The following is an 11,041-nucleotide window of genomic DNA, read 5'->3' as shown; positions in this document are numbered from 1 at the left end:
TACACACATGTAAATACAAACTACAATATCAACCTATTGCTTTTCCTTTTGTACTCACAACTTGGTAACAGCAGGGTAGAAAGAAGCTTGGAGATAGAAAGAAAAGCTGTTCTCTCATAGCCGAAAGAAACAAAGAAGACAGAACAACCAGAAGTTCCCACCCTTACTTTGAAAAATCCGGTTTCCTGATTGGTCCTCTGGTCGGGTGTTTGGTTCCCTTTGTTAATCCTTTACAGGTAAAAGAAATATTAACCCTTAGCTATCTATTTATGACAGAGCCGGAGCCGAGAGCGAGAAACCAGGAGCCAAGGGTCAGAGATGTTTTCAGAAATTGAATGCCAAGTCCAGGGAGCGAGCAAGAGCCAAAATTCAGGAGTCAGAGCTGAAGTATCAACCCGAGCAGGGACAGGAGCCAGGAATGGGAACTGGGAGCTAGGAGCAGGAATCTGGCACCAGGAGCAGGAGTCTGGAGAAAGGGCTAGGAGCAAGGGGAACTGAGAGCAGGACCAGAATCACAGCTGCAACCATGGAATGTTATAGAGCAGCTGGGTTAACAGGCCTGTTGCAGAGTTTAAAACTGCCTGCTGAAATCTTCAGGCAATCAGGAGGCCATGTTCATCAGCAGAATCAGCTGAGGGCCATGAGTAGGGGCTCGGTGGGTCTTTGGAAGGAGGTAATATTACTCAGGCTTTGTTCTTCCCTTTCTAACAACCTTGAGTGCTTCTGGAACACACTTGGTGTCAGCCTGAAAAATTTTATCCTAAAAGAACCAAGGATTTTCAGTCTTTCAACCAATTGCATTTTTCATGGTAGGGTTCTAGGAGGAATGCAAGAGCCTCTAAGTTTACTTATGCCTCAGCTCATTGAGCTTCTATTTGGGAGTCGTATTTGGCTGAAGGCCCGGATATGATCTCAAAGGCAGTGACGGTGTTTGAGCCATGAGCACTGCCTGAAAGTCTTAGTCAAACTTTGACTTTCTAATTCTCTTTAACCATTTCTGCACTTTCCCATCAGGCATTACAAGGCTGAAATGTTTGCATTGGCAGTTGCAGGTTTTCACCACACAGGGCTTACCTGCACTTGAAATGCTACAGTGGCACATTGGCATAGGTTATCCTCCTTCCCGAGAGGCAGTAGCTAGGTTGAGAGAAGAATTTGTCCATCGACCTAGTGCTGTCTACACCAGGGCTTAGGTCGGCTGAACTACATCACTCAGAGAGGTGGCTTTTTCACACCCCTGAGCGATGTAACTGGGTCGACCTAACTTTTGAAAGTAGACCAGGCCACAGTGCTGACACCAGCAGTGCTGACACCAGTAAATCTGACGCTTTACTGTCTGATTGCTTTGTTTCCCACATACTGCCTCTCTTTTGTCAACTTGTCTTAATTGAAAACTGGGTTGTTAGAACATGACCTTGAGGAATTGTGTTAACTAATACAGTGTTAAACATGACTTTGCAGGCAGTGAAGACAGAGACAAGTAATAGTAAACATCCTGTCCAGTGATTGTGGTTAACCCAAGTTTGGTTCCAGTAGAGTTTACTCATGTCCAGAAAAAACTATGTAAAACATAATGATCCTTCCTGTCTCCACTCACTGCAACAGCATGTTGAGCCTCACATTAGTTAATATGTCTGCAAGCCTGTGTTCTAACACAACCTAACTTTCTAGTGAAGACAAGTCCTACAGGACTCCCTGACAGCTCCCAAGAATCCCAGACGTTAGCACCAGACACTGCAGTTAGGATTTCCTCTGTAAATGTTGTTCCTGTATTTCATTCACCAATCTGAAATGACACTCTCTGACAGTGTTGATTTTCCACTTACTAGTGATACACAAGTGCCTGATCCTGCTGCCATCTACATCAGAGGCAAGACTTCCAGTGTAGAGGAGCAGGCCCAAAGGTAGTTAGTGTTTTAGGATTAGTGTTACTTTTCTTGTACCTTTTAAGCACTGTGAGATTAACTTGTTGTTTACTTAGGAGTAAGAGCTATTTCTGCTTGATGGACCAAATTCAGCACTGGTGTAAGTGGGTGCAACTATTTAAGTCAATGGAATTTTCACTCATCCACTTACCCCAGCAGTGAAATTGGCCTGTTGCATTCATTTCTGTGGCTTTCCATTTTAACATTTCTCTCTCTTTTTTAGTGCTATGGAAGCATTGCCTTGGTATTTAGGGGAGAGAGGCAAAATCAAGAGTGGTCAGCTGTTGACAGTTTGCGATTCACAGTTGCAGCGTTGATGTAATTTGACTGGTGCTGCTTTATATTGCTCATATGACAGGAGTGACACGGTGACACCCTCTGGACAAAGATACAAAGCATTACTTACAAATAAAATTGTCATTTAGCAAAATGAATAATGAACAGTAACATCAAAACTCCTCAAGGGGTCAAAATAAAATGTTCTTCAATCACATTTCCTGTAATAACAAGTCAGTGAAATGAGACAGTGAAGGAGCTAAAATGAATTAAGGTTTTCTTTCAAATAACCTTGTTTCCAAATGAATCTGTCAACAGAGAAGACTGTGCCTTCCCCAGTGATTACAGCAGACTCTGCAGGAGGAACTGACAGCCAGTCAAAGCCAGCCTGGATTACTATAGCAAGACAGAAGCAGAGGGACATGCAACAGGAGCCGGACCTTACTAAAGAAGAACAACTTGTGGCTCAAGATGTTAAGTCAGACACAGAAAAACAAAATAAGGAGAAGGAAACAATGGAGGTGCTTACAGGCAAATTTGTTTAATGCTTTTGTGTAAAATTGCTGTTGCATTCTTGCTTTGGATCAGTTGCTATTAAATAATTCTGTAAAAATCTAATTATTATTGATACTTAATTACAAAGGCTTTGATTTTGCAAATTCTTGTACACGTGCATAGTCCCATGACTACTCTCATCAATAATTTTACACATGTGAGTGATTGTGGGATTGCACCTTGAGTGTAACATTACTCATCTGCATAAGTGCTGGCAGGATCAGGCCTAGCTTTATGTATATATACACTGAAGTAAACTGACTGATGTGCTAAATTGTGCAATCCCTACTGAGGGAATCTGTTCTTTTTGTGTGTATTTAAAACCCCCACACACATTTCGTAGTAATCCAAAATCTTCTCACTGATTTAAGCCTGACAGAACAGCTTGGTTTCAAAACTGCCTTGCCAACAATTTTCAGGGTCTGGAGAAATGAAATAAGGTAAAAATAACTTTTCTGTTTGACAATCAGTGACAAAACCAAGATCTTGTGAAGACTAAGTCTATAACAGGATTCAAAAAAGAAATAGATAAGTTCATGGAGGATAGGTTCATCAATGGCTATTAGTCAGGATGGTGTCTCCAGCCTCTGTTTACCAGAAGCTGGGAATGGGCAACAGGGGATGAATCACTTGATGATTACCTGTTCTGTTCATTCCCTCTGGGGCACCTGGCATTGGCCACTGTTGGAAGACAGGATACTGGGCTAGATGCACCATTGGTCTGATCCAGTATGGCCATTCTTATGTAAGTTCTTATGATCTAGATTTTGGCTTTATGTACTGTGATAAATCAGACTTATATGTGATGGTGACACTGGATATTAGCTAGCATTGCCTCTTAGAAAACTCATGCTAAATAATTCCTTACATGAAGCTCTCCTGATAGAAAGTGAGGTTAGCGTATTGTATTCTAAAGTTTTTAAAAGAGGCCTCTCTACAGGACGACAAACAATGGCAGTGTGATTAACAAGAAATGTTCCCTAATAATGTGTCCAGATGAGATTATAAACCATAATAAAGTTTGTACATGTTCACAACACTTAAAACATAGTATCAGAGGGGTAGCCGTGTTAGTCTGGATCTGTAAAAGTAGCAAAGAGTCCTGTGGCACCTTATAGAGTAACAGACGTATTGGAGCATGAGCTTTCGTGGGTGAATACCCACTTCATCGGATGCATCAGATGTCTGTTAGTCTATAAGGTGCCACAGAACTCTTTACTCCTTAAAACACAGAGGGTCAAATCATCCCCTATTTGAGAAATTTCCTTCTAAGGGCCAGAAATCTCCTGATTTCAAGTTGCATTGTATCGTGCAGATTGTGCCATGTAGATTGGTTCCATACAACAGCTAAGAGACATGACCCTTCTAGCCCGTAGGTACCCCAAGATCCTGCTGACCATAGGGCATGAGGCTCAGTGCCACTGCACTGCTCCCATTATCTCTGTCCCACATGGTAGCAGAGCTCCTTCCAGAAACATACTACCATGGATTCCCATCATGGAGGAGTTTCACCGGACAGTAGGGGAACCCAAGGAGGAGTATGCTGATGTGGTCAGCATTGCCTTCCTTAAGGAAATTCATGAGGATCTGAAGGAAATGGTGCCTCAAAGAACATCTAACCCCAACCCTAACCTTCACCACCACCACCACAGAATTCTGAACTCACAGAGTTGGGGAGAAGAAAGGGAAACATTTGTGAAACCACAGCTCCCGCAATGTGCACCACAAACCATTTTCTGCCAGGCATGGCTCCTCTCTATTCACATTAGCAGAGGGATGCATATGGCCGAGAATAAATTTGCAGTGAAAGTAACAATCTTCTGCAATCACTGTTGTAAATAAGGCAAAATACAGAGGCACTTTTTTAAATTGCAAAATTAGAGTCCTGGAAACAAAACTCAAAATGTTAGCTTTATGAACTGGTGATAACTTGAGTGAAATAAATGGAACAAGTGTATGACAAGACTTTTCCATTGTTATGCAAGAGCATTTTGTTCACTCCTGTGTTGTTCATCTTCTTCTAAATTCCCACTATTGTTCTTCCTCATTTAATTATTTAAAAAATTTCTACCTGCTTTTTTCCCCCAATGTAATTAGGGGTCAATGAAGCAACAAGCAGACTTCATCAGGAGCAAACCTTCACATTTAGCACCTAAAACTTCTTCTGAAGAACTGAGGAATGAGACAAAGTCTGACGTGAACGAGCCACTGCCAAGAGCCAACTCGCTGTCGCATCATGTCCCTGGTATGAGAACAAATGCTTGAAATACTGATGTAGGCTCCTATCCTGCAGACTCTGAAGCATGTGGGTGACTTTGCTCATATGAGCAAAATTACCCATGTGCTTAAGTGTTTGCAGGATCCATGCCACAGTGATTTGTCTCTTGCCCACTTCTCACTGGCTGCAGTGAGAGCAAGAATTGTAGTTGTTTCTTTAACGCTAGTTTCCACAGTTTTATTTTGAGGAATGCTGCTTATAATGGGCTAATTCTGTAGCAACCTCAATTCTCATTGAAAACAATGTGAGCTGAGGGCATTGGATGCTTCACTGGATTGGAACCTCCATGCATTGCCCCCATTAGAGGAAGTCAGATGTATGCAAATATTGCATTTGATCTATAGTACAATTTTAATTCTTTGTTAATGCACTGTAGAATAAGTTTCCATGTGGAATGTAAAGGTTTAATTTTGTAGGACAATGTACTGTTTTAAAGAAACAGGTGAGGTCTATAGATGAGCATCAAGCTAACATAATGTATATATATTTTTTTCACAATAGCTCAATCCTCAGTGCTGATAGAGAAAGAAGAAATGAACCAGTTTAAGAAAGTCAGTCATTCTGCTCCAGATCAGCCATCATGGATGGAACTTGCCAAAAAGAAATCCCAAGCTTGGAGTGATATGCCACAGATTATAAAATAGGGTGATACATCTCAGACCAGTAGTATATGTTGTTTAGGATAATTGAGTAGTCCACATAATTGAATTTCTAAAGATTAGTTAATCACAATGAAGAATCTATGGTACATCAGAAGGGTTTTGTTATAAAGCTTTGAAAAAAGAGTGCAATAAGTGCTGTCAACAAGTTTACCTTAAACCTTCTATAGCAATCAGGATGGTACTAGAAATGGTTTAAAAATAATCTACTTTAAGGACATACACACCAACTTAGAAAAACATTCTGCCTATATACATAGTGTATTCTCCCCCCCCCCCCATTAAAATTGCATAAAACGAGTATCTTTGTTAAATCTTATTGAACTTTTTGTTGCAAACATTGTTACTCTGCTCATTATCTATTTGTGAATTGTCCACTGTCAGATCATGATAATATAAATCTCTTTTACTGGTGTTATCTGACAGACATTCTTTAAAGATGTTTGGGCCAATTATGTGTTCATGACTTGTTTTTATTGAGTACTTTATCAGATATTCAGAACTGGCTGTTTGAACTGTGCAATTGATTAGTTGAGTCACATGGTATGGTTTCTATTTTCTGATTTGATTCCTGAGGCATAAACAAACTTGTTTGTGCGTGAAAATGAATAAAAATTCCTCCTGAAATACTTGCCTGAACAAAACTGGCTACACAAATGAGCACAGAAAAGCAAGCAAAGAGGAAACAAATGTGTTTGGACTGAATTGGAATCTCATATGTATTCATGAATGCTCTTCTCCAGAATTCACCCAGATGCGGGTATTCTGTTTTTTATGGGAATTCATCATGTTGGTTTGTGGCACCATATTTAGTGGCAATGGATATGCTTATGATATCAAAGATGAAGATTATGAATTCAGATAAAGATTAATGAGTTAGCGTATGGGACTTGTTGAGCCCAAACTCAAATGTTACAAAACCAGGAACTGAACAGTTGGTGCTTCTTCAAACACAGTGCAACCTCACAGCCTTAACTCTGCCCCCTCTGAATGGCAAAACGGACTGGGAATAGCACAGTATGTTAACAAGCTGTCACAATATTATTTTCATTGTGCCCACCACAACTCCAAAGCAGGGTCCCTGTTTATGCAGTTTCATGGGCACCTCTGCTGGTTGTGTACCAACACTGACATGGGGAAGTAGTTGCAGCTGGTGATAGAGATCACGCTGACCTTATTGTACTTCCTCTCTTCCTGCTGCACAGTCACAAAGAAACTAACAATCCATTCAGAAATGTCCTAAAATTAGTATCCTGCTGCTAAGGGAATCAGTCTCTCCTCCCACAAAAACACTAGAGCAGCAGTTCTCAGACTGTGGATTGGGACCCTATGGGGTCACCAGAACTGAAGCCCGAGCCCAACAGCCCAGGGTTGAAGCCTGCCTGGCACTGAAGCCCTTGGGCTTGGGCCCTCCACACTCAGGACAGTGGGGCTTGAGCTCTGCCTCTCCCACACACACACACATCTGGGGCAGCGGGATTCGGGCAGGCTCAGGCTTCAGTGCGCCCTCCTGGGATCATGTAGTAATTTTTGTTCTCAGGTGTCGTGATGCAATGAAGTTTGAGAACCCCTGCAATAGAGCAAGGCTGGGTGGTTGTACTGTATGTTTTAGCAGCACCTTGATGTTCACTTCTTAGTTTTTATAAATTTGTGGTTTGTTTTTTCCTGCCAGACTAATATTCTTTTAAGGGATATGTGTGGAACCTTAATTTAGAATGTCCTTATTTTCTAATCCATGAGTCTGAGATTTTGAAATCTCATGTTTCATAAGGGTCTGGGTAGCTGAAGGCAATATGTATTTTAATCAACTTTAATGAAGCGTTTGTAAATCAACTTAGATGAAGAATAAGGCATTGGCATATATGAACACTTGAGATAAATAAGCTATTTTCATCAGATCTCCTTAGTACTAGAAAGTGAGGGAAATAAAACAATATATGAGTAAAAAGCATGTTTTTGGAGATTTTCAATTTGGCATTAGTTGCTCTTTAGAGATTCTAGTCAGTATAGTATAACTCATTTATTTAAAGAATAAAAACAGACTAGAGCTTTTGTTACAAATGATGACATTTACCTTTTTATCATAGAATTTAAAATATTTGTCAGTCTTCTGAAAACATAAATATGAATCTGCTGTTTATGTGCCTAGTCTTGCAGTTCTTATTCTGGCAAAACTTCCACCAATCTCATTGGAATCACAAAATTCAAGACAATTATTTTTGTAAATGTTCAGAAACCAGGAGTAGAAGGAGAAGTTTAACTATTCAGTCTTAAAGGCAGACTCCTGTGAAACTCATCCTCATCAGCTGTGTATTGGTCATATTAAAAGTGGAAATGTATTCAAGCACAAAATTCAGATTCAAATCCAAACTGCCCCAAAATTGTTTGCATGAGCAACCTTCACTCTGCCCTTTGTGCTTGTGCATTTGCAATATAGTCTTTAATCACGATTAATAATCACTCATTTCTCAAAACGTAGAATATAAAATCACAGTTTATTCTACAGTTATTTCTTAAACACATTGTAAGACACTCTCTTATATAAACAGATGCACTTTTAGGTACTGTAACACAATCTTAAAAAGCCCCAAAAACTAACATTAAGAAATAACTCATGAAATCACAATACAAAGTTTAAGGTACTGCATTGCAATCTGCACAATTCTTGAAATAAACCCTTCCACATTAAAGGGAAAATGTAAAACACAAAATTAAATTTTAAAAAAAACTACGTTATCCTTTAATTATTGCCTGTTCATACCCTCACTGAAAAGTAGAATGTTTTCTGGAAATTAACTTGAACTGGAGTTAATGGTATGTTATATTGCTTTAAAGTTTTCTCTCTGTTCTAAACTATTTAAGATGTATCTGATCTCACCTGAATTTCTGGGGAGTGAGCAGTGCAACTACATGGGACAATTCCAAATATCTTTAAGGAAATTCTGTTTGACAGACAAAGGTTCAAGATAAAGGAGATTATTAACAGAGTGTTCTAGGGTTTCTTACACAATATTCTGGGCCTCACAAACATACAAAGAGTGGATCCCACACATAGTTTTGCGAGATGAGCAAATGCAGCTGTCTTATACCTTCCCACAAAGTGCAGCCCTAGCTCTAATGCGGGCCTGATCTTGCCACCTTCTGGATGAAATCTTAGTCCCACTGAAGTCAATGTGAATTTTGCGATTGACCTCAGTGTGGCCAGGATAGCATCCTTTATGTTCAGTACTCTCACTAACTTGACTTTGCCAGGAACAGTGACAATTGGCTGCTGTGGGCCTGCTTGTGGATCCACTGAAATCAAACTAAAACTTCCAGTGATTTCCATGGGAGCAAGTTCTGGTTTTACAGGGTGGTTAGTACTATATGATATGTGCTCAGATCTTAAAGCTTTAGTCCATCAGAATGGCATAAATTTAAGGATCTCAAATGTAGGGCTTGATTTTGCTTCAAATAGGTTATTGTACCAATAGTATCCTGTGCTGGAGTTTCTTTATTTTAGATCAAAAGGTCATGTGACTCAGCTATAGCCAATTGCTAAACAATCACTATTGTCCACCAACATGGGAAATAATGCAAAACTATTTCAGATCGTGTATATTTTCTCTCAGCCAAATGGATTGTACTTGGCAATCCCAGGATGTAATAAAATGTATTTAAGCAAACTGATTTATAGTTTATATTCTTGACTGTGTGGAAAGAACTGTAATAGGCAATTTTACTGTAGAGGCCATTGTACTTTTTCAGCCCACAAGCAATATGACTGACTCAACATGATCCATTTTGCTCAGCTGCAACAAGTACAATACAGTATCCAGTAGCAAATCTACTGAAATAATATTGGAAAAAACAAGGTTAATTCATGGCCTTTTCATATAAAGTAATATCATTTTAGTTAGAGTCAAACAAACAAAATATGGAGGTGAAGACCAGAAATCCTTAGGAGCCATTTTTTCTGTCCCCAAAGTGATGGACCCTATGTTGTTTAAAACCAGTTCTTCTGCTTACTGTTTAATGATGAAGTTCAAGTTTTGGAGGTACTATCAACCCCCAGTGCTAAAGTACTGCATATAGTGTAAATGAAATTGTGTACTGTATGTGTCTGAATGCAGAAAACTGTAGATTTGTGACTTAAACAGTGTTTACTATTTTGCTTATTGTAATATTATAATATATCTTAACTTTTAGCTCAGTAATTTTAAGTAAAAAAAATCACAACTAAACAATTTTTAATATTGTATAGCAAAATGTAATAAATACATTTTTAAGGCTAAAACATCTCTCTGGACTTTACTTCAGAAAGGGGTTATGCTGTCTGTCATGTTTAACAGAGAAAACTTTTACAAAATCTGTTCATTTTTTTAGAGACAAATAGATATTTAAAGTCTCATCAGTAAAAATGTTCAATAATAGTTTAGCAAACAGCTTGTTATTTTGTGATACCATTAATAGCCTGTTAGTCTCAAAGAGTATAATAAAATTGCCACCATGTTTGCTTCATATACATGATGAGCACTCTACTGTGGGAGACAAGGGTTTAATTACAGGACTCTGTGTTTATGGTTGTAACTTTACAGGTTTGTACTGTGAAAAAAAGAAGCAACTCTGAGAATATTTGGCAGTGCAGCACCTTCCATAGAAATTCAGCCATTTAGAGAGCCAGAATAAGGTCCGTGTACTATTTAAGTCCTCAAAATAGGATTTATGTGGGTCTTAAGTGGTACATAGGCTTTATGCTCGCGCTCTTCACGTGGCTGAATTTCACTCTCACTTGCATATTCCCACCATTCATTGATCTCCAAGTAATTAGTGTAAATTGGTGAGGTTCTACTGTATGATTTTATTGTCTGACTTCAAAAACTTGAAAATGCTATCAGAAGACTTTTATTAATTCTTATACCTAGATAATTCTCCATCTCATGAGTAGCAAGAGATACCAAGGTGTTTGTGGAGATTAATGGAAGGAGGAGGCACACATCAGGATCCTAATGGGGCTCTGGGTGATCGCTACTTCTCACCACCTAACACACATGTAATGAAGTTGAGTAGTGTCCGCAAAAGAGAAACTAAACAACTAATTATTCCTCAAGAAAGGTTTTTGATGACTTATGACTATAAAGGCAACACAGACAGAGTAAGAAAACAGAATTAAAGACCAACACTGAGTGAGGATTAATATAAATGGCAAGTTATACTGAAGACAGGCACAGCGACATGTAAAGCTATTATTGTTTACAAACTACTAGCTTTACCAGCATTGTGCCCGTTCCCAGCAAGGCACAAGAACATATACAGTTATTATGTATTGATTAACTATTGACTACTATTATCTTTAAACGACTCTAAAA

At 39.0% G+C, this 11,041-nt stretch overlaps 1 protein-coding gene across 3 annotated transcripts in view; it reads left to right on the top strand.

Moving 5' to 3' along the window:
* The window catches only part of CRACDL (CRACD like), a 64,276-nt gene extending 57,652 nt beyond the window's left edge, over positions 1-6,624 (top strand). For all 3 annotated transcript variants that reach the window (XM_032785022.2, XM_032785021.2, XM_075062363.1), the window contains 3 exons: positions 2,520-2,722; positions 4,854-5,001; positions 5,536-6,624. In XM_032785022.2, the coding sequence (XP_032640913.1) occupies positions 2,520-2,722; positions 4,854-5,001; positions 5,536-5,678 (494 nt within the window). In that variant the 3' untranslated portion in view covers positions 5,679-6,624. The remainder of the gene's footprint in view (positions 1-2,519; positions 2,723-4,853; positions 5,002-5,535) is intronic.
* The last annotated feature ends 4,417 nt before the right edge of the window (positions 6,625-11,041 follow it).

The sequence above is a fragment of the Chelonoidis abingdonii genome, chromosome 1 (assembly GCF_003597395.2).
Source record: "Chelonoidis abingdonii isolate Lonesome George chromosome 1, CheloAbing_2.0, whole genome shotgun sequence".
Lineage (NCBI taxonomy): Eukaryota > Metazoa > Chordata > Testudines > Testudinidae > Chelonoidis > Chelonoidis abingdonii.
This window is presented reverse-complemented; position numbering and strand designations above follow the sequence as displayed.